Source organism: Morone saxatilis, unplaced genomic scaffold (genome assembly GCF_004916995.1).
Source record: "Morone saxatilis isolate NCDOM2014 unplaced genomic scaffold, NCSU_SB_2.0 Contig16, whole genome shotgun sequence".
NCBI classification, from domain to species: Eukaryota; Metazoa; Chordata; class Actinopteri; family Moronidae; genus Morone; species Morone saxatilis.
The window spans coordinates 20,699,107-20,723,236 of NW_023339718.1; the positions used below are offsets into that span (position 1 = coordinate 20,699,107).

Here is a 24,130-nt window from a genome sequence, read left to right on the forward strand (position 1 = left end):
TATATTTTGTCCTCCTTTAATTCTCTTGGGATTTTTAAACAATAGGTACCAGTACAGGAAGCAAACTCAGAACAAATACTTTATTCAATACAGCGAATATATACATCGGAAACAGGTCATTCCTCCTCATCCTCCTCCTTCTCCTCCTTCTTCTCTGCTGGTTTCCGTACAATGTCTTCGCTGTTAAACCACAGCGCTTCACTGGTGTGACTGGCGATGATTGCCCGCTCAATGAAAGGTCCTGAGGGGAGGAAGAGGACGAGAGGAAAAGAAAAACTGTCAACATTAAGAGTTTGTTTCAATGTGTTGAAAGGGGGGAGGTGTGAAGTTGAAAGCAGGAGGTGGAGAGGACATTTCTAAAAACACAAATAACAATTTGCAAGATGATTCTTCCAGTAAAATGGCAGACACGATTAAGAATACATGCATCAGACTGAAATGAAAACAATTATTTTTAAACTTAGGGTTGGATATGGATTTAGGAAAGCCAAAAATATTACTTATAAATTTAGCTGACATTAGGTCATTTTGACTAATGATGAATCTATCATCATTTAAGATGTATTGTAGGGCTGCAACTAACAATATTTTCACTATTTATTAATCAAACTATTCTTTTCTCAATGAACAGATTATTCATTCTGCCTATCAAATGTCAGAAATTAGCAAGATCTCCCAAGTGACTGCTACAGATGTTTTGTTTCAGTCCAAAAATCTGCAGATATTCAGTTTATTATGACACTGAAATCTGTGAATATTTGCTGGTGGAAAAGCCTTTGAAAGGAGTATTTGGACCCACCACTGGGGGCTCATTATCTTTTTCCCCCCACTTTCATCTGCTAAAGGGGGAAAGTTTCTCTCTGCTCACCTTCAATTTCAGTTTAACTCATGTATGGATCAGCAGGATTTGTGAATTCACAACTAGTTTGGAGCCAATCTTGGTCCAGAATCCAACTAACACAAGTATAATGTGGAAACTTGAAGCCTCCAGTGAACATGCACTAAGACAAGGCTCTATAGCAGTGCTTCTCAAACTTTTTCTGGTGTGCCCCCCCTTCAGAAAACAGGATCAAAGTTGATTATAAGTTCAACTCCTCATGCAGTGGCTCCATGCCGCACAGTGAAGTAGGAGATACAATATAAAATATGCATATTCTGAAGATGCTGGATTGTTCAATGAGGGAGTAGATGCCAGTTTAAGAATTTAGAAATAACACATTATTATTAGAAGAAATATAATAAATAATTGAACTTCTTTATGGAAAACCAATATCAGACACATTTTATATATCTCAAAACATATCTGGAGGGAATCTTTCAACATTTAAAATCAAAATATAAAAATGAGAAAAGAAATGCTTTTCCAGTTTTTCTGTAGCAGCCCTCAGAGATCAACCTGCATCATATTTGAAGTGAGCAAGACTGACTGAAAAATATTACTGAACAACATTAGGCCTGGTCTACACCTGGGATGGAGCAGTTCTATAGAAGAATATGGTTTCCAAAAGTTATTTAGGACATAAACAGCCAGACTCAATAGCAACTCTTCAATAAAAAAATAAAGAGCGTGAAAACTTTCAACACATGAGGCTGAGCATCATCTTGCATGAGATTATGTAAAAACAGCTGCCTTCAATCTCTGTCACCCACTCATCCTGTTTCTCCTTTATTTGAAAACATGCACAAATTCCCTGCAGTCTTTTATTTCTCACAAATCTACTTTTAACTTACTTATGAATAGTTATTTCAGCATCATTTCCCCTGCTGTCTCATATTTCCTGCATTCAGGTCTTTATTTATCAGCATATGGATGTGCTTTTGTCATGAATAATTCCCATAAGCCCCTCAGGGTTTTTCTTTCTCTCACCCACACGTTGATTTTCCACTCATTTCTTAGTTTTGAGCATTTATCTGTGAAGTTTCTTCTTGTTTCTACCCACGCTGCAGCCATTAGCTTCTGTCCAAATGACAATTAATGGAAATAAAAGGTGGGGGAAATTTATTTCAAGTTAACTGTAATTATTCTAAATGTTCACATTTTCTGATCCTTGACTTCTGGGTGCAGGGGTAATTCAATTCTGCCCAGAGTCCTTGTGCATTTCTTGTCAGGGTAGTCAAACTGCTGTGTAGTGTTTGCTGGCACAAACTCAAAGAGGGCTCTTTGCTGACAGAGTTCGTAAGAGCCCAGGTGGCTTGGCTCGATGCACCGTCTTCATCACCAAATGCTGCTCTGCGATGAAAATGACAGAGCTGAAAAGGGCACTGAGCGAGACGTTTCACTCAGCTACTGTAGTGCAAAGGAGCGGCGCGACAGAGCATCAACACTTCCATGGTGAGCAGTGAAGAGTCCCACAGGGATCATCAAGGATAAAATGGCACAAGCTCAAGTTTACTGTGAGCACTTTAAACTGAAGCATCTGCTGTGAGTGCACAGACCTGCTGCTGGGTCTCTTTGGTCTGACGCAGAGTGAAAAGTTTAATGACCTCACCAAGGAACTTTTGGAGGTCTTTTTGGTCCCATTTGATTTGTTTGTTCAATAATCAGCATGGCATTTCAAAAACTGATTTTTTTTAATGACAGTTGGTGGGAGGTTAGGTCTTGAACCATGAGACAATTGATTAGTATTAGGATTACTTAACATTCAGATTTTTCAACATTTCTTCTCATTAAATCTGGTGTCAGATCTGAATGCAGATTAAACATATTCTACTACTAAAGTGCTTTCTAGTGTAAGTTTTTGTATTTTGGTTTATATTAAGGTTCTTAAAATACAATAAAAAGTTCCCCAGTGCACATAGAAAAAACTTGCAATTGGCAAGCAGCTCTTTTACTGAGCAGAAGAGTGCATTAAGACAAGATTGCTATGGATTTGTCCACTATGTGTTGCTGTTGTTTATGGTGCATGACTTCACAAGACCAACTATCCCTTTTTTCACATCTTTGCGCTTCCTTAAGTACAGAGGAGATAATCATGAAAACCAGAGCTGATATTTTCACAGAGGCCAGTACGAGATAATGCACCACATATTGTGTACTTTCACACAGAAGGTTTACGAGACGAGAGAGTATGACGATGACTGTGGTCCACAACTGCACTCGAGTACTTACAAGGGCAAGGAAAATTCAAGCGTGCATGTTATGGCAGAATTTGTGACTCTCTAACACTTTTTTCCTATGACATCTCTCATGACTCCGTTCAGCCATGAGCATGTGGTTCCGTTCGCTCATATATAGATCTACACAATTTTGGGGCATACATCAAAATGGCCATTATTTCCTGGAAAACAATGATAGAGTCACACTTTATTGACAAAAGGAGTCTGCATGTGGACCGCAAAACAAAATAACAGTAACCACATCTAAAAACACAGGAGCAATAGTGGTAATATGGTCCTCAAGAGAGAGATCCAAGATAGATGGGAAAGTAAAGAGTTGTTGATATGAGGAGTTCCAGGTCACAAAGGGCCAGCGGTTTTAAAGCATCCTCGATCAGCGTTTCTGAAAGCTCTGCAGTTTACTTCAGTGGGGGCACCGTTAATGACATTTTATTTTGCAAGCTCAGAATCAATTATATTGTAGATCATTTAAAGCCTTTCCAGCTAATGACGGTCCATTAGCTGATGATTACACTCTGCCTCTTATAATCAAACGGAAAGTGAAGCAAATGTACAGAATATTGGAAATGCTGAATTTCTTACGTCTACTGTTCAGCTCAGTGAGGAACACCAACCTCAGCAGGGCAGTCGATGTTTACTTTCATTCAGTGTTTAGTTGTTTTTTTCAAGTTTTAGTTTCACGTTTTCCTCGACAATAAATGACTATTTCACATTTTTCAACAGCTTCAGATTTTTTTATATTTTTCTTCTACCACTGCAGGCAGCCATTAGTTTTCATTGATTCCTGTGCATTATGAAAATCATAATACAAGTTGCTCACAGTGAGCATGAAGCTTGTGTTAAGTTTGCCAGTGTTACACTGGTGTAGTGTGGTAGCACAATCTAAATGCAGATTGATTTGAAACATCAAACACGTGAAGTTATTTTGACAAGAATGAATGTAGACGTTATTGTTCACTGTGATGAATTACAATTTGTTTTTATGGCTAGGACAGTCTACAAAGTAAATCCAAAAGAGATTTTTAGTAACTACAATAAAACATTTTACTTTAAATTCATCCATCTGCATGTTATAAAAAAAACACACTGCAAAGAAAGGTCCTGGTTTGAAGTAACATCTTATCGCTTATTTTCAGCCGAATTTGGATGAAAGCATGAGTTGTTTTCAATAAAACACTTCAGTCTGAGAGAAGAACAGTACACAATAAGCATGGGGGGAAAAAACAAAGAACCCCTGGCTGTCTTGTTGCCGACTTTCTCCCTGTTGTCTCCATCAGTCTGGCTACACAAGTGTAAACTGAACAAGGGAGGGAAATCAAAACCAGCCAGCAGATAAAAGCTGGCACATTCTGAAAACTTTTTTACTCTAACACGCATTTTGACAAACAAAAATCAATCAACAATGTGTTATTCTATCCTGAAGAGCTGGCAAAACAAATAGAGAAAGAGTTCATCTGCAGCAGCTGACAGAGGAAAAGCAGCTCTGAAGTAATTTTATCAGTGGTTGAACTTGTCTTGTAGTGATCGGTTGGTTTTGGTGAACTTACCCATATTGGCTGGTCGGTGTGAGCAAACGTTCATCAGGACAGCTTTCAGGTTGGCAAAGATGTGTTCTTTGGGCATGTCGAGCTGTGCAGAGAGAGGAGAGAAAGCATTATGAAATCAATTTTGCAAATTATGAATGATTAAAAGAATTCTGAAATGTGTATTTGTCTCACGTCTAATCTGCTGCTTGTGAGGTTGTATTTTAAACGTGGGAATTCAACTATAGTATATGCTCAGTGTTCATCTGGTAATAGTCATGGGAGCTTGATCGGGAGCTTGATCGGCAGCTACAAACAACAAAAATGAACAGGGCCGTCTTCCTTTTCAAGAAGGTGAATGATTTTGTGCTTTCTGCATATCAACGTCATACAGATGGTGCAAACCATGTTAAAACTATGACCAGAAAAAGACTGAACACATCACCAGCTGAGTGTTGCCATTTGCAATCACTTTACGATCTTTGGCCATTCAAAATGGAGCCTGGTAAAAGCTCAAACAAGGAAGCAGACACAAACGGACCTTCCCTGGACACTGAAAGTTTCCTCCTAGTTGGTGTTGTTGACAGAAATCTACACCAGCATATATCTTTACTATACAGCAATAACACTTTCTTGAGACGTACCATGGCTATCTGGGTCCTGACGAAGCAGTCGTTCTCCACCTGGTACTCGTGACTTGCTTTAAAGAACTCCAACAACTCGGGAATGTTGATGCTGACTGAGCCTGAGTGTCAACAGAGAGAGACAGAGAAATTAGTTGATCAGAATTGATGTCGTCATGACTATATGTGCACTTTAGACATTAGTTGTCTGTGTTATCTTGAAAGGCTTCAAGTGCTACTGCAGTAAAACCATGAGCTGCTAAATGAGCAATAGTGAGAGTGACAAATATCAATGAAGCTACAGCAACACTATGGTACAATAGAAAAAACATAACAGGTCCTTGTTATCACAGACTGATATAAAAACAGCTTTTACTTTTGTGAATAAAAGCAGGTTTCAAAGAAGTCACATTTTTTGTGCTTGTAAAAGGTCTGAAAAGTTACAAAACAAAGTCTACGCCAAAGAGAATTACTGTCTCCCACAGAAAACACTGCTCCTGCACTACCTGAAACCACTCTTTTGTATTCAGCCTTTTCTTCCGTTTCTTTGTGACATCATACAACTCACCTCTCTTGCTCTTTGGAAATTTCTTCCTCAGTTTGTTTTTCAAAGGTACGAGCTTCGGCAGAATATCTGGCACTGCTACATAGAAGTCTGCTGAAATCTCGTCATCTAAGATCTGGAAGTGAATCAAATTTAGATTAGTTTTAAGTTTAAACACTCCTGCAGTGACAGTTTTGATAGAAATACAGACAGACCTGCATGCAAAGAAAAGAGCAAATGTTTACTGACAGATTTACAGGTTAATACAAGTGATAAATTAATTTGTCCTTCCTGTTTGATTTCAGATGAACAGCCAGTAAGCAAATGAACAGGGCATCTTTTTTAGATGCCAACACTCCATCACTTATGACAATGGAGATTGTCAGACCCAATACAAACTAATGTGTGTAGCTGCCTTTGTAAATGTGATTTACAGTAGATATTGCACGGAATGCAGGTGTACAATTAGCTCAAAGACAACACTGACTGGAAATGTACTTAATGAAACAAACTACAGCTTTGCCAAATTAGTTTATTGCAGTTATGTTTCTATTATTTTGTCCGCCAGCTGTACAACACATAGCCATCCTAGTCTATTTCTAGGATTTGACATTTCCAGGAAGATAAAAGAAAAAAGCTAAGTGTTCTCATACTACATAGTATACAACAAAATCCCATCATCCAAAAGTAACAGACACAAAAACACTTTATTCTTGTTGATTCTGGCGACCCCTGTGGGCAAAAGTGGGAGTGTTTCTACCACCTTGACTCCTACCCGGTGGCAGGCATTAAAGAATAACTCTAGAAATAGTAAATCATCTTGCTGATGTTCTTTTGTTTAAGTAGGTCATATAAAGGCGTCAGTATTAAACTGACACTGTTTCATAACCCATTTAAAATTCTTTGTAGTAGGTTGAAATCTGCAGAAAAGGTGATATGAGCACATATATAAACATTCAATTATTATTATTAATATTTTGATTTGAACTTTTTATTGCTTTTAAAGCTTTTTAAAATACTTTTAACCTGTACAGTCTTTTTCTTCCCCATAGTTTGTATCTATATGATGTGTTCATGTGGTAATGTTTTGCTGTTGTGCAAAGTGCTAATGCTAATCTGTCTGAAACAAACGCAGGGAGGAAAATAGAACAAGCAACTTTTCCTTCTGCCTCAAAAACTAACAGCATGATGCCTTACACTGCGTCTATATCGACCATGTAGCAAAAGCGGCACACCAGCAGAACAGCTGCAGCAGCTGGAATCCTGTGTCAGTGTCAAAAATGGTTTCAGCCACAGTCTGGTGTAGACAAGGTTAGATGAATGCATTACAGCCTTAAATGCCCTTGTCAGTGTGGTAGTTTCACTGCACAGCTCAGAGGTTTGAGTGTGTTTAACTGTGCGATTTGAACCAAACATCAACTCTCTGCATCCGTGCAATGAACAGTGCTCCAGTCTTATGCACTGCATCAGACAAAACTTAAATGCCTTATTAAGTTCGTTTTTAAACTTTGCTCGGACTTGCTGATGTGGAAATTTTGTAACAAGCCAATACATAACAATCATACTGTTACAAAAAAATCCAGAGAAAGATGAGTTTTCCCTTGAGGAAAAAAAATAAACTTGATCTGAACTTACAGTGCGTGATATTTAACCAACTCACCGGCTGTATGAGCTCTGCTCCTCCAGCTAATACAGCTCCGTTCTCCAGTGCAGCTTTAGCTTGGTTAGCATCCTGCAATGAGAAACAGAGGCAACACTACACATTTCAATCTGATCTGGGTGTGTCAACGTGTGGCAGACCCCACCAGTGTCATCCATTATGGTCGTTAACATACAAATCTAAGTTACAACCTACAACCTGTGCTGCTCGACAGGAATATTAATCAAATCCAGCTCATCGGTTTCTGTGCCCAAAACAGTCGCTACATGAGCCCATTTATTACAGACAAACTGGGTGACAAAAGGTGCTGCTGCTGCTGCACATCTGAATCATGTACAGACAATATTAAAGCAATTCATCAACAGCAGGCAATCAAGTGGCTATGAAATTAAGATTTAGTGAGCCTGAATAAAATGCCTGAAAAATAAAAAATAAACTTTTTACCTCAGTAAAAACTAAAACTTTGTTTATCTCGGTCTTGAAGGGGTGTGGTAAATGCACTGTGCTGACAAAGGGGTCCACTTTTCTCTGTGAGGAGAAAAAAAAAAGATCCAATTAATACAGATTACACTTGGCATGCTCCAGCAAATAAAGGACTATGGAGAAAACATGAGAAAAAGAAGGGATGTCAATCATAGACCAAGCATAGATAATTGAGTATTAAATCTTTTCCGCCACCACTTGAATTTTTCATTTCTCTGGAGTGTTCTTTATTCATTATGCATAAGAACATTTGTTCTGCATAGTTCTGTGAAGACAGACAGATGAGAGTAAGACTGTAAGCAGTAAGTAAGTCTCATGTGGACTTTCTGGACATCAAAGCAGCTCTGCAGTCCTGTGATGTGGAAACAAACTCATGAGGTTTTTAATCCTCTGTGTCACACTGTTTTTGCTGATTAACCAAACACTGATGCAATAAATATCACTCAGCTTGGTGGAAGTGAGGTGTAACAGTAACAGTCAGAGCGGGAAAGTACCAAAAAAAGCCATATCTGAATGCTAAAATTAGTCTCTGACAGACACTTTGGCAGGTGATCAGCCATTGTCGGGATGTCCTGTTCTATTCTGAGGATCCAGCTAGATCGTTTTTAAAAAGCAGCTGGTGATTTTTGGGACTAACATCATTAAATATATTATTTAATATATTTAACTTTCCAGTCTTCCCCCCAGATTCATGGACACGCTTAAAGACATAACCCGTGGTCTGACAATTTAGATTTGCGAATGTTAGAATTACAGCCTGACCTGACAGGTGTTTCCATTATTTTGTCCACTCCAACATAAACACTTTACTGTACAATGCAATACAGTTCAACAGCACCACAAACAATATCCATAACGACTATGTCATGCTTAAGTTACAATCTGCACTTAAACAGGCAAATGTTTCTAAATTGCATTCTACTAAGAAGAAAATGTGACCACCTACAGGTGAGAGGATGCTTAACGGAGGATTTAATGTGAGAATATTAGCAGTGAAAAGGCTATTGGAAGGTTTTACTCTGCAGTCTATTATACCATCTAAAGCGCTCTGAGAACTGTCCCGAAAAATACTATGTGATGGATTACAGGGTCACAATTGTGTTCCCAATACATGTGAAGATTCAAATCTGTGAGATGAAGCATGAATTGTGTTACACTCTTTAAACAGGAGGGGGCACCATCTATTTTAAACTGTGCTTGTTCAACGTCCCATGTCTGTCGCAGCTGAATAAGGGCACAAAGACATGGCGGCTGCAGGTGAAGACTTTGAAATTAAGGATACCGCATCCTGTTTTATATTGGAGATGTGGCAGCTTTCTGGCTTCTGAAATATGCATTGTTTTGCAGTTTACACTCTACCTGAAAAACCAAAAAAATGTTAGTATTATCTGTTGCGCCTTTATCTGTTTCACCGTGGGTGAATGAGAAACGTCCTCTCGATTCCTTGTATGTCTGGTGCATGTGAAGAATATCTAACTGCTGCCTTGGCGCTCTTCACTCCTGTTGTCACGCTGGGCTGAACTGAGAAAACGCTCCTCCTCGAATCTCCCTTGTACTGCTCCCCTGCGGCGGCGATGTGAAGAATTGACATTAAAGAAATCTTTTTCAGTCATAAGTTGTTTTCAATCTGTGAAAATATATTGTGATAAAATCTTTTTGTGAACTCAGTACTGTAAGTTGTAACAATCGTAACCAACCTACAACATGATCTACAACACATCATCTACAACAACACTTCAAATCTCTCTATCTAAATATGCAGAGAACATGAGTGCAGTGTTGTTGCCATTACCTTTTTCTCCAGTTCCATGTTTAGCCTCAGATCGATGTAAACAGGCTGCTTGCGGGGAGTGAAGTCCAACACTTGAAAGTTCTTCAGCATGTCGATGGCTTCTGCTGCGTCATAGATCGTCATGGGGTAGTACGTCCTAACGTACACGTCATCCACAGGCATCCATGCTGTCTTGCCAAAAGGCTTATGTCTGTCTTTGTCATCAATTACCCTCTTTTCTTTCTTCTCCTCTTTCTTCTGCGTGTCATCTTTCTTGCCTTTCTTTAATGACCTGACAAACAATAGGGGGAGATGTTAAACTGAGAAATATTTGGGTTATAAACCCTACCTCTATCTTTACTTTATTTTATGGTTCATATGGAAAGCTTTTTTTAAATTTTGAGTGACCAATAAACTGGTCCGGACGGCTCCATCAGCTGAATGTGCGAAACTGTTGGAGGGTGAAGCAGAATGATGTTAAAAAAAAAGCTCCAAAGACAGAAAATTCTCTCTAGATGAAGATCTTTAGAGCTGCTTTTAGTGAACACATGATTTATAAACTCACTTTAGAGTGGCAACAGTCTTGGAAGATAGATGCCTTGTAGGAATTTGTGAGGCGCTTGTGTATGCACCGGCTCTCAGCAGGTGCCTCTGACATCCTCCTAAAACTGGAAAAGAGAAAAAAGCTGTATGAGAAATTGAAACAAACAAACACAGGGTACAGATGATGACCTCCATTAAACACAGATAGATGCTGTTTGAGAGGCTTTCTGTGAAACTATGAAACGCACTCTTTATGTATTTAAGCATTATAACACCTGACATGATTTTATTTCCAATGTAAAATATGCAACAAGGCTGCAATCTTTGACTAGTTAATATATAACTTTTAGGTTTACCACCAAAAGATCACACACTCTGTGGGATAATCTAAATCTTTGAGTTAATTATAAGCAATACATCTCGGGATGCCTGCAGGGATGTGTGCAGCAAAGTTGTCTGATGTTAATGTGGTTGTACGTCTATGTCTGTTTCACCTTCAGGGACTGTGTGCAGAATGCAAAGCAGATTGATTACAACAGTACGGATCTTCTCGACAGAGAGCAATTCAGATTCTACAGCCCCTCACATCGGCCGTATTTGGTTTATTCAATGTTTTTTTCCGACACTGCGTTCAAAAACCTGACAGTTTTATACAACTTTTCTTATAAACGAAGACACATATTCAAAATAAGATTATCCAAACCCTTAACTGAATCATGAATACGAACTCTTCAATTCGTCATACACATGATCCACCAAGCGACAACCTAATTGAACCAAATACCTACTTATTATAACTCGTTAACTCTCATCACCGCCCACCACGACGCGTTTAGGTTCAAGTACACACTGATGCACCAACAAAACTCTTCATCTTATTTAGCTAAAAGCTTCCTTATAATCAATGCCGCATTCAACAGAGAATCACAATAACGCACATATAAATTGAGTCTTGTCGCCTCCCGTATCAAACTCTTCAACACTCAAGAGGACAGTGAACAGATGTTGTGCTGTCTGTGGGGCTAAGGTTAGCGCACCGGCTGTAATGGCTGTTTCACCTTCAGCCGCAACGAGACACCACAAAGGAAGTCTGGAGAATGAGCATCAACCTATTTCAGCAAGTACATCACCTGAAGTCCAGATGTGTGAAAGTAAATAACCCAAAACAACTGACCTTTCCACACCGTCCGCGTGCAAGTTGCCATGTCTGGGAATGCCGATGATCCGTGTGAAAACAACGATACGTACTAAACAGTTCCGCCTGGGAAGGAAAAACCATGTCTCCAGTCAAACACTGTCAATATATAATTACATTACCTGTTGGTAAATACTCAATACCTATACAAATACTAAGTAAGTATCTATTATTAGTTGGCTCCAATGTCATATTCGGCATGCGTTTGGTAAACAAATCTGTACGTATTTTAGTAAATGTTTGACTTATATGAACATTTAGTCATTTCCAGAATCTGGACAAAATGTAACAAAACTAAAATTTGTCCCCCAAAAAATATTCTTGATGAATTAACTGCATGCCGAATTTTCCAGCGGCTTCTAGATATACTTTAAAACAATAAGTGTGCCTTTGCAATCTATGTATCTTATTATATACATTATATTAAACTGAATTCTAATAAAGTTTGGTGACACTTTAACATAGAAAGTGACTTATTCAAAGTGCGGGCAGTACACTACGGCTTTCTAATAGCATCTTGTGTTTTACTGTATACTAAATATTAAAAATGATCTTTCGGTGATTGACTTTGCCATGATGAGTGTAAGGGGAGAAAAGACCCGGCGGTGCTGCTGTGAGCGGACGGGTACGAGCGGAAGCCGCGTTTGTTGTTCTTCCTTCTGTTTCCGAGACGTTCAGGGTCTGAACGGGTTCAACAGCCGTGTCTGCATGTCTCCAACAATTCACTCTATAAATCGACTGCTACCGCCCCCGAATGAAGGTAATGTCAATTCTGACTTTGTTCTCATGCTGCGGACGCTTTGTCCAGGTTGACCCGGGTTAAATTTCCCAGTTTAATCGGTTTCCATTTTGTACCAACTCCGTATCCCCCCGCAGTCCGCCTCGGTTAGCCCCGGACGGCGTGCGCCCTGCAACCGCTAGCCAAACAAATCCAGCGCCGTGCTTTAAGCTCGCCGGGTGGTCAACTTGTTCATACCCTGTTTCTACAAATATTTAAAGGCTTCAAAACATTTTGAGATGCAGAAATTGGCGTATCCAGAGGTCGTGTTTACCTCGTTGTCAGGTGTGACAGCTGGTGAGCGGTGGGCCGAACTTCTCCTGAACGGGCCCGTCCGTGTGTCGTTACGTGCTTGTCACTTTTGACATTAGAGCTATGTTTGGACAGCCGCCTCTCAGCTGTTGGCGCAGTTGCCATCGCTACATTTTTTCCATGAACAAAAACTCCTGCCTTGTTCAAATGTCTCCACTTGCCAAAGCAACAGATTTAGGGTTTACAATAATATTTAGTTTATCTGTAACAGCCCCCCCGCCCCCCTGAGTCTTAAATGTTGATATGATCTCAAGCATGTGATGAAAGTTGCCCTTGCAACTTCAGTTCGTGCCCCTCTCCATATGGTTGAGATATGAACCAGTGCCAGCGGGCCGTGTATCAGTCCGCAGCCGCTGTTGCAGCTTACTTGTGACCCAGTCGTGTGTAAACAGGTTATGTAAGTCTTCTCCAAACTTGTTCACCCCCAGCCAACCTCATGGCCGCTGGGTGCATAATATAATGCCATCAGCTCCCGTTTTTTCTCTGCTTTGCACGTCCATGTGTTTATATCCACGGTGTTCAGGAGATAATAACAAACTCATGAAATATTACACGTTTATTACACGAGTCCCTGAGCCATGCATGGGCAGCAGGAGGACTGCAGGGGGGTTTAAATAGCCTAACCTGCAAGCTGGGTGGTTTCTTAAACCTCCTCCTGCTGCTTCTAAAGGACACGACTGCATGTTTGCTAGTAGAGCAGCTGTGGTATCCAACACATGAGGACTTCTTATGTCTTTGACTGAGTAACTTGTTGTTGTTGGGGTTTTTCTGCATGTAAATACTGCTTTCAAGCAACGTTGTGTGCGAAAAAGCTCGTAAAGTTGACAGGATAACCAAGCAGATAGAGGTATTTGTTTTCCATTTTATTCAGCGAGAACATTCAGCCCAGGACAGAGTCACTTCACTGTAATGTAACTTTTAAGCCTTGTACTTTATTGCATCAATCACACTCTGTGCTGGTATGTTGTCTCATATCATGACGTCGTTACTGTACAAATATCTCATCTTTGGAGCACATTCTTGTTTAAATACACCTGTTTTAGGAACACACATTCTGGTTACATTTTGTGACACAAGGTGTGTTAATAACAATGATGTATGTAATATTATAATGTCACAAACATTCTGACAGGCAGCATAATATGTGTTTTTGTTTTATGTACAAGGCCACATATAGGATTGCGTCTGATTCGTCAAATGTAGATTCAAGCTCCAATGACCTGCTCCAATTTAGTTTAAGTCTAGGCCAAAGTAAAAGCAAATTAAGATCCATTGTGCATGTGTTGGTTAGTCTGATTTATTTCTGTACTCTGACAGTCAAAGGTCAATAACTGTGACATACAGACGGGCGTTCTTAAACAGTTGTTTTCTGGTTGAGCTGCGTGATATTGTTTAAATCATCACAAAATGAGTCTTCAGTAAACATCGCCAGAGCCCAAACCCTTTAGACAGCACACTGTTATACACCATTATGTTACTGTAGTTTGTAGTTCCAGTATCATGCTGCTTTCATTGCATTGAACTTCTGTCTGTCTGCTTGAAACTATTAGTTTAGCCAACAGAGTTTTGTAAAACTATAACATCATTAGATAGTCACCATCACGGTGTAATTCCACTTCCAGTCCTAGATAACATTGGCAACATATAAAGATAACCTTATTTTCTGGCAGTCAAATCAACCAAACATTAGTAAAATTACCAATGTCTGAAACTTCTGTATAACCAAGAGAAAACAAAGTCGACTAAAGTCCAGATTCAGACTAGATTAGACATGTAGCACTGCGATTACAGACAAGGTTTCGTTTTTCACTACACATTTCTGCAGGAGATGCTTTATTTAAAGGGACCTTTTATTTCAAAATATTTCTTTCATGAAGTAGTTTATGGGTGCGATCCGTAGGGCTGGAATAATGCCCAAATGTTGGCTGTTTTTTGTCACTCTTATTTGAGACGCTGGTCAGTGAGCCGTTGTTGGACTGGAGGTTCGTAATCTGCACTGAAAATGTTGGCATCATTTGATTCAATTAGAGTTATTCCGATACCGATACCAGTATCGGAATACTGGTACTGATACTGCCTAAAATGTGGTATTGGGTGTCGGTGAGTATGTGTGTCTGTGCACCGATCCGATACCATTTATTGGCCCACAGATATTACTATTAAAATCATCTGTGCTCTGTTTTCTTAAAGCTAGTGAACAAGAATTGTAGACCAGGGCATCTCTGCAGAACTAGAGTGGTTCTGTTTCCAGTTGATCCAACATGTGGAGTTGCTGCTTTTCTCTGTTTTATATTGGTCCATGCCAGATAATGTGTTTCTTGTTGGATTTGAACTCAAATCTGCGTGCTCTTGTGTTGTTTTTCAGATTAACAGGTATGCCAAAGGAAAAATATGATCCTCCAGATCCCCGTAGATGTTACACCATCATGTCAGCCGAGGAGGCGGCCAATGGGAAGAAGTCTTACTGGGCCGAGCTCGAGATATCTGGTCAGTCTAAGTCGCCCCCTCTGGTTCTGCTTCCATGAAAACATCCCAACTGAGGCTTTGAAGCTCAGGTGTAAATATGTACCTAAAGAGATAGAAGAGAAGTAGAAGAGCCCTGGTCCCAGGACTGACATTTTTTTATTGCAGTATTATAGAAAATTCAGAAAAAGGTAGCCGAACAAGATGCAAATATTAAAATTGACAAAATATTGTTAAGTTGGCATCCAGAGTCCAGTTTCCCCAGTGTTTGTAGATTAAACATTTAACAATGTATAAAAGTCTATCTTTTAATCTTAGTGAGAAGCTTCTTGACATTTTTAACTCACTCACATTGTATTTAGTGTCTTTAATGTTTCTCATTGTTTGTATTAGCGGCCAGTAGTTTCTGAAAGTGGATAAGTGGAAATAAACAGAAAATGAATCGGTGCTAATTTTGATAGTTCATTTATCATTTAAGTGATTTTATAAGCAATATACGTTGGGTTTTGGGAAGTAAAGATTTTTTAGACAAAATTATTAATTGATTAATCCAGGAAACATTCAACAGATGCATCAATAATGAAAATTATCGGAAGTTGCTGCCCCAGTGAAAAGATGGTTAAAGGACCCTGAGTCAAATTAGTGGAAATCTGTAAACCACATAATTTAATTGTTTTGACCCCAAAACCTCAAGTAAATCTGAAAAAAAAAAACAATATTAATGGTCAACAAACGTTGATATAAAACATGCAACTAGCTGTTCCTTAGGTTTTTGTTGTATTTTACGTGACCTTTTATATGTACACATTAGATAGATTAGATCTGTGTCACATGATGGTCTAAATGCTGTTTTCTGGTTTCAACTCTGAAAAGAATTCTATTCTGGCTGAAAAACTGAATGTAGTTCTTGTCCAGGCATGAGAATGAAAACGGGTTAGAAAGAAAAATATTGATATCAGTTTTCAAGAGAAGCCTTGCTGAGTCTTGAAGAGCCACAGTCTGTTTGGCTCCTTGTTTCGACTGATCACAAAGCTCAGATAGAAAATCTGTGTTTTAATATTGAGATTTGAAAGTGATGTCCTCTTAAAGACAATCCGTTGTACTCATGTTTGTTCTGACGCAGGACGGGTGAGGAGTCTGAGCACCTCGTTATGGACGCTCACCCACCTGACGGCACTGCACATCAACGACAACAACCTGACCCGCATCCCGCCAGACATCGCCAAACTGCCCAACCTGGTCTATCTGAACCTATCGTCCAATAAGCTCCGCAGCCTGCCCGCCGAACTGGGCAACATGGTCTCTCTCAGGTAGGCTGTCAGCGGGGCTGGTCCTGTTTAGGGATTTTAGGGACATGACTGACATGAGTGCCAAGTGTAGAGAAAACATGAGAGGACTGAATTCACTAGAACACCGAGCTTCATCACAGTAACAGCCTGCATTAAAATCCACAGTGTCCAATCATCATATAGTGTCAGTGAGTGTCACAGAGCTTTAGAGATTGGTTGAATATTCTGCAATTTTACATTGCAATATGGATTTATGTTATTAAATAAAACATTTCTGAAAATGTAATTGAGAAATTATCTTAAAATCAGAGTGCTTCATCACATTGATGCAGAAATTGTGTAAATCCAAAATTATCATAAAGCAGATTTACTCATTGATTTGTAACACACAATTAGCGGAGATGGGACACTGTTTGTGAGTAATTGAGCCTCCTGCTCATAGTGATCAATAAGAGCTCCTTCTTAATTTGCTTCAGATTTAAGTGATGGAGGACAAAATCCACAGTTCTTGTTCTGTGTAAAAATTTAATGAAATGTTTATCTAGAGCTAAAATGAGGTAAATAAAGTGGGTATCTTCCAAAGTCACAGTCTTTTTAATACAAAATTTCCTCTTGTGTTTTTATCTCTCAGCATGGAAACGCTTGGCTTCAGATAAACTTAAATACATTTTGGCACTGAATGAGGATATTGGATTTTGTCCCCCATCACTTACACTGGAAGCACATTAGCAATGGCTCTATTAATTGAACGAGGAGGAAAGAAGAGAGAAGAAGAAATAATCATTGTTTTAATCCTTTAAGTATGTCACTGCCTTTTCTGTATGATGTGACGATTACATCAAGAAACCCTGTTCTGTCGTTACTCTGTTACTTTAGTTTTGCACAGTGCAAATATGAACAGTTCTTGAAAATTAATGTAATACTGAGTGTAGAGTTTGGACCAGATATGAATTTCAGATGTAATGTGTGTACAGTCAAATGTAATAAATAATAACTCAATGAATGAGAGTCACTGTCTCAGCTTCGTAAGTCTACCATGTTTTGGATCATTTTTCTTTTTTTGAAACTGGAAGCAAACAAACGCTGCTTTTATATTTGCTGACATTTGTCTCCTTGTTTGAAATTCAAACGACTTAATTTCTGCACTTCTTCCTGCTACATCAGTGCATATTTTGTTTTGAAAAAGAAATGATTCTTCGGATTCATTCAAGGGATTACGTGCCAAACAAGTACAGAAGAAAAGTGGTCAGAACATGATGATTAAAAACACAGTGATCAAACACTCTGAAGAAGGAGGAGGTATATGAAATGTGTGGGTGAGAGTAGTTATCTCACGGGGCTCAGAAAAGCATCACACCTTAAAACTGACAAACAAACAAAAACAAAGATGACAAGCAAAGACACATTTTGACTGGAAGACTGAATTAAATTGACAACAAAGGACCACGTGGTAGGCGATGTTTTGACACAAGTAAAAATAGATCAATGACAAGGAATTACCACATTGTTCGAGAAAGTTTGTGAAAATCAGAAAAGACTGAGACACAAAATTCTCATATTTTTGTACCATTTCTTGCAGGGAATTGCTTTTAAACAACAATCTTTTACGAGTTCTGCCTTATGAACTTGGGAGGCTTTTCCAGTTACAAACTCTGGGGCTAAAAGGTGGGTCTTTCTTTTATTATTACCATTATTTTGGACCAAGAACTCAATTACATATTTTACATTAAGTTCTGTTTTAGATTACCACTATTCACCATGAATTCTCACTGCAACCAATCATTATTTGACAACAGTTTCCTAAAATCTCATAGAGAATTAAGACAGAAGTGTGAGTTTCCTGCATTTTTATAGATAGTGTATTTTTGTTGATTTGCAGGAAACCCTTTGTCCCAAGACATCCTCAATCTGTACCAGGAGCCTGACGGAACCCGAAAGCTTTTGAACTACATGCTCGACAATCTAGCAGGTAAACGGCTCGGTGGCTTCACCTTACCACACCAGCATTTATTGGAACTCATGCATTTTTAACTGGCAGCAACGCAGGTATATCATAGCAGGTATACCATTGTGTTTGTCACAGACAAGTGAGCGCTTATCCCTAATTTCTCCCTGCCCTGCCCTGTTTCCAGTGCACCCAGAGCAGCTCCCACAAAGACCTTGGATCACTCTCAAAGAGCGAGATCAGATGATTCCCACAGGTACGCTCAGCAGGGTTAATGTTATAGCATGTTACGCTTTCCACTTCCTGTTGGAGTAGAGATAATTCATTATACTGTCTGTCTTTTTGCATGTCTAGGTGAAACATAATATTCTTTGTTATTTAAAGCAGCATTAGGCTAGATTTATTTTGTTGTTGTAAAACGTCACTTCTTCTATCAGCTTAAATCACCAGTGGTGGCATCGCATTCCTGAAACAATTACACTTACAGGCCTATTGGAAGGGTGATGTAAGAGGGTGTAGAGTTTTATTTAGTTGCCAAGTAGGATGTAACTCACTCACAACCTAATGCTTTATTTATAAAACACATTTAAACAACACAAGCTGCCCAAAAAGCTGTTTGCAAGTCCAATATATAAAAATGGCTCTTGTGTGTTTTTCAGCGGTGGCAGCCGTCCTACTTTAGTTTCAGCCAGAAATTAGAAATATTTTTATAATAATAAATGTTTGTCTTGCTACAGTTCCAGTGTCAGATACATAGGGCCGCAAACACCAGAAGAATGCAATCAAAACTAAATGGATCTCAGCAGTAATCATTTAGTACTTTTCACCCTCTCTCCGAACTCTGTGATTTAGTAAACGTCTCTTCTCCTCTCTAGCTGTGTTCACGGTCATGTGCTACAACGTGCTCTGTGACAAGTACGCCACGCGACAGTTGTACGGCTACTGTCCATCCTGGGCCCTCAACTGGGAGTACCGGAAGAAAGGCATCATGGAGGAAATCACCAACTGTGACGCTGACATCATCAGCCTGCAGGTAAATGAGGGGCAGACACTGCCTTTACGCTTCCCTTGTTGCATTTTCGACTGTAAGCTGACTTTGTTTTCCAGGGAAAAAGAAACACATCAGACAGTAACCAGAGCAGGAATTTTGTGGACACGTCAGTGGACACGGATATAGTAAACTATATCCGTTAAGTGACAGTACAGTCATGCTAGTTGTTATGTGAAGCTGTGAATTGGTACAATGGTGCTTTGAACAAAATGCTAACGTGCTCAGGTATTATGCAGGCGTAATGTTAACCAAATCCGCTATCTTAGCATGCTAACATTAGTTAATTAGCACTAAACACAAAGTACAGCTGAGGCCGATGGGAGTGTCTTTAGTTTGAAAGGTATTTTATCATAAGCTAAAGTATTGGTCAAATTGAAATTTTGACCAGGTGATGGCGCCAGAGGAAACGTCAGGGGATAATCCAACTCATCAGGATTAATTTGGATATCTGCTCCTAATTTGTACCAATCTAATTTTGGAGGTGTTGAGATATTTTACAGGATATGTAAAAACTTTGTCCTGCTAGTGATACTACAGGAAAATTTAGGATCACTAAGGTAATGAATATTTATCCTCTGGTGTTTACAAATGTCTGGATACATTTTTCTGGCAATCCATCCAATAGTTGTTCAAATATTTCAGTTTGTGCCAAAGTGGTGGGTGGACAGACCGGCCAACATTGCTATGCCTACAGCCGTGACGCTAGCATGGCTAAAAATAAATTTCCCCCTGGACCACAGAAGCCATACCTGCTTACTAACTTCTTTTTGCATTGTGGTTGTGATTGTAGCAATTTACAGTCTTGCTTCAGCTCACTTGTGACCTTTTATTGCAAAGAAGGTCTCCAGCTACCATCTGCCCATCCACTGACTTCTTATGACAGCAAGGAAGAGTCACTCAGAACAATGTCAGCTTTAATAGACCATGAAACTGATTTATTGAGTCATTCAATGTCGTCAGTGCTGTAACTATCAGACTGTCCTCTGTGCAGACCTGCACAGCTGCTATCAACTCCTCGGATCAGTCCACAGTAAACATTCCCCTTCAACACAACCAAGTCACTGTCTAGTAGATAAAGAGGTAGACATTTGTCATCACTGTAGCCAGTTTAGATTCCTGTCCACATAAAAGGAAACTATGTTGCTTCTTTAAGTCTGGAAAGTCGCTTATTTCTCATTTCAAATCAATTCACCATCTCTTTATTTTGTCTTACTATCTACCTGGACGTTTCCAGAACTTCCACTAGTCAAAGAAATCTGGGAATATTTCTGAATTTTCCGAGGTTGGGAAGTCTATAAAGTATATAAATTAAAATGTATATTAATAAGTATTGTAAATAAATACATTTAAAAATAAGATAGTGGGGATTGTCGTGATGGTATTTATTTATTCAGCAAAATAGAGAATCACCTGAAAGGCTGACGATCACTCTTCATTCTGGTGTTTCAGTTACTAACTTCACACGTACATTTCATTGTCTATTTAAGATGACATTTCTTGCCCTGTGTGTCTGCAGGAGGTGGAGACAGAGCAGTACTACACTTTGTTTCTGGAAACACTAAAGGAGCGCGGCTATGACGGCTACTTCTGTCCAAAGTCTCGTGCCAAACTGGTTTCTGAACAGGAGAGGAAACACGTGGATGGCTGCGCTGTGTTCTTCAAGACCGAGAAGTGAGTTTAAGAGCTTTACTGTTTGTACATTACAGAACTACTAAAGAAGGGACATTTTTACATTCGTAATTTAAACACACGTTTTCAAACTCCTCTGGATATTTATGCTGCTTTGTGGATGTTTCTGCAGGTTTACTTTGGTCCAGAAACACACTGTGGAGTTCAACCAGGTGGCAATGGCCAACTCTGAGGGCTCAGAGGTCATGCTGAACAGAGTGATGACCAAAGACAACATCGGGGTGGCTGTTTTGCTTGAGGTCAACAAGGACATGTTCTCCAGTGGTAAGAACCAAAAGAGTCGCTCTGTGAACCCTCTTTGGAACATAACACAAAACAGATGATGTAATGTTACTATCCCTTGTGTTGTTGTGCTGTAATTCAAGGCGACACTTTGAAGCCTCCAGGTATTCCAGCTTCCCAGAAACAAGCCAGTCCATCAATGTGCTCCAATGTTGTAAAAAAAAACAAAAAAACAATGTAATTGTTTTCACTTAATTTTTGCTTCCCAGAGCTCAAAGTGATGTCTTTCATTGCTTGTTTTGTCTATTTGTCTTTGTATATTCAATTTACAACGATATAACACATATAAAAAAGCAGCAAATCCTCACATTTAAGGAGCTTATAAACAATGTAACAATTAATCGATTATCAAAATCTGATTAACAATTAATCAACTACTAGTCCCAGCACAGGCATATTTTCAATCTGGGTAATATTACATGTGAATAGACCCCCATACCTTTGTAACTTTAGCAGTTAACCAGACCAAACATAATGTTATTATTAATGTATAATATATACATGGGGCCATGGTTGCACTGTAGCAAAATAGTGTAGCCACAAATAAATCAATAACATTGCAGTCAACTTGTAAGCAGCAATCCAAAATGCTGTGTTTTTCCAAATATATAAAAGTGACACAGGAATAATCTGTAGTAAGATATTTTTCCACAAGGTGTCACTAGTGACTTTCAACAACATCAAATTAATTTAGTTGATTTCTAATTAAAGGAGTGATATCTCTCTTCTCTCTGTAATCGCTCTATAAATCTCTCTATCTCTCTATAAATCTCTCTATAAAAGCAAGAAATCTCTGTCTGTCTGTGTGGTTGTTGTCGTGTGTGTGGCTTCAAAGTATCTCTGCAGATCAGGATCAGACTGACCTGAGAGTTTAACAGGGCTGCTGTGTGGTTTAAGGGTGTGCAAGCGTCGCTTTGTTTGGACTACAAACATACTGTTAATACAATTATTTCATAAATTATTTCGAAATTCCGTTAGCATTACTATAGCCACCATAGCCACGTGCGCACCAGTGAGCCAATCACTGCAGAGCCTAATGTATAGTGATTGAGATCCTGACCCACAAACATCCTGGAAAGTGACGAAGTTACGTTTTCACTCTAATTACATAATTATACATAATCACCAGCAGTAACACTGGGACGCTTCGTGACTCCTCACTCGCAAGACGGAGAATGTTTTCCGGTGGAAAGTAAACTGATTCTCGGTCCGGAGGGCTGCTGTCGGCGGTGATTTTTGATCACAAACACTCCGCGAGTTTTTCGCCGGGATAGACGCTGTTTTTCGGGCAGAAATGTGAAGAAGAGTCGTAGGCAGGCAGGAGGACAGACAGGAGGACAGACGCTTCTCCACATACAGCTGTGGTTTTTTTTCCTCATATAAGTTTCTAAAGACAGTTACTACGTTACTTTTGTTTGGTCCTGTAACGTTGCTTTGTGGGATTCTCTTTATCAAGTTGAGTGAGAGACCTGTGCAGTTATCAGGCTGTCTGACGACACGCCCTCGCCCCGCTCCCTGAAACTACCCTCAGATGAGGATCAGGGACCGGAGCGAATTTCCCCCTCGCCGCATCTGAAAACTTTCACACAGAGGAGGGTGCGGAGAATTGGCGCTGGATCCCCGCATGCAAACGGCAGTGTGAATGGGGCTACTGTCCCTGTTTTTTTACTGCCATTGCTCTCTCTCTCTCTCTCTCTCTCTCTCTCTCTCTCTCTCTCTCTCTCTCTCTCTGTCCTTGCTAAAAGCCAAATTAGTATGAAAACACCAATAGTTATACACATTTCACAACAAACCTAAATGTCCTGAACGTCCCACCTTCAAACACAACCTCATTTGGCCACATGAAAAAGCTACTTAAACCTCCCACTTTTCTATAGCAATACATACTTTCTACGGGCAGTGCACTAGTAGGATGAATGAGTGGTTGGTTAGTGGTTTGTGTTTCATAACCCACTTCTGTTGTGGTTTTGTAGGACAGTTTTGTTCTATATAGTTAGCAGTGACAGCACATGTTGAGCTTAACTTCCCTGTCTGTGTGTAAACCCCTCTCTTCCTTTTTTAATGATTTTATTTTACATTCTGGGCACTTTTTGTGTTTCTGAAGTTGCACCAGACCTCTGTGCTTTTCTGTAACCAAAGTAACCAAAATAAGTCTGTGGTCAGGTTTTATTAGCGATTTGGGAGTTTACGTTTAAGTTGGTTTTTTTTTTGGCCCTATTGTAATCCCCTTTTAGATTTCTTTCATCCCACCTAAACAGCTTGTTTTAAATATTTTATTTCTGTTATCAATGTGTATTTTTACTGGACTGAATTTAATTCAGCTTAAATTTTCACTCCTTAATTGGCCGTATATGTGTGAAATAATCCTGTTTTTTTTATTCTGTTCAGGCATGAAGCCACCCCAGGAGAGGCAGCTGATCCTGGTGGCCAACGCCCACATGCACTGGGACCCCGAGTACTCGGACGTCAAGTTGATCCAAACCATGATGTTCCTCTCGGAGCTGAAGAGCATTGCTGAAAGGGCCTCGGGCTCCGTGGCGACCGGTTCGCCGACCTCCGACCCATCCTCCATCCCTATCGTCCTGTGTGCTGACCTCAACTCGCTGCCTGACTCCGGTAAGAAATAATGTTATTTGCACAGTGTGATTCTCCTAAACTAATACATACATACTTCAATATACTGCATGCAATTATTTCAGTTTCTCTTTCAACAAAAAGATGATGCAGTTGGACACTACATCATAATCAGTGCTATGAAGATAAACAAAAGCATAGATTTTGGGGGGCATTTTTAGGAGTGTATTAAAAAAAAAGAGGGATCTGGGTTAATGTGGTGTACTTTTGCAATACAATATTACCTTT

At 39.5% G+C, this 24,130-nt stretch overlaps 2 protein-coding genes across 2 annotated transcripts in view; one reads left to right on the forward strand and one right to left on the reverse strand.

Moving 5' to 3' along the window:
- On the reverse strand, positions 1–12,753 carry mrpl1 (mitochondrial ribosomal protein L1). Its single transcript, XM_035658070.1, has 10 exons — positions 12,512–12,753; positions 11,439–11,525; positions 10,287–10,389; positions 9,743–10,013; positions 7,912–7,995; positions 7,468–7,539; positions 5,832–5,943; positions 5,285–5,385; positions 4,665–4,746; positions 1–241 (listed from the first exon to the last, which is right to left on the reverse strand). Exons 2-10 carry the CDS (start codon positions 11,467–11,469, stop codon positions 117–119), a joined length of 981 nt encoding a protein of 326 aa, XP_035513963.1. The 5' UTR covers positions 11,470–11,525; positions 12,512–12,753; the 3' UTR covers positions 1–116.
- Positions 12,074–24,130, forward strand: part of cnot6l (CCR4-NOT transcription complex, subunit 6-like) — an 18,445-nt gene continuing 6,388 nt past the window's right edge. Inside the window, exons 1-10 of the mRNA XM_035658069.1 lie at positions 12,074–12,219; positions 14,915–15,036; positions 16,136–16,322; positions 17,881–17,966; positions 18,181–18,270; positions 18,434–18,502; positions 19,122–19,279; positions 20,814–20,968; positions 21,099–21,250; positions 23,657–23,884. Coding sequence (XP_035513962.1) covers positions 14,925–15,036; positions 16,136–16,322; positions 17,881–17,966; positions 18,181–18,270; positions 18,434–18,502; positions 19,122–19,279; positions 20,814–20,968; positions 21,099–21,250; positions 23,657–23,884 — 1,237 coding nt within the window. The 5' untranslated portion in view covers positions 12,074–12,219; positions 14,915–14,924. The remainder of the gene's footprint in view (positions 12,220–14,914; positions 15,037–16,135; positions 16,323–17,880; positions 17,967–18,180; positions 18,271–18,433; positions 18,503–19,121; positions 19,280–20,813; positions 20,969–21,098; positions 21,251–23,656; positions 23,885–24,130) is intronic.

Excerpts from the sequence above, each read along its gene's own strand:
- mrpl1 (XM_035658070.1), bottom strand. The coding sequence starts at position 11,469 with ATGGCAACTTGCACGCGGACGGTGTGGAAAG. Across the intron at positions 7,996-9,742 it reads ACATGGAACTGGAGAAAAAG|AGAAAAGTGGACCCCTTTGT; the intron begins GTAATGGCAACA and ends TTCTCCTCACAG. Across the intron at positions 242-4,664 it reads ACACCGACCAGCCAATATGG|GACCTTTCATTGAGCGGGCA; the intron begins GTAAGTTCACCA and ends TCCTCCCCTCAG.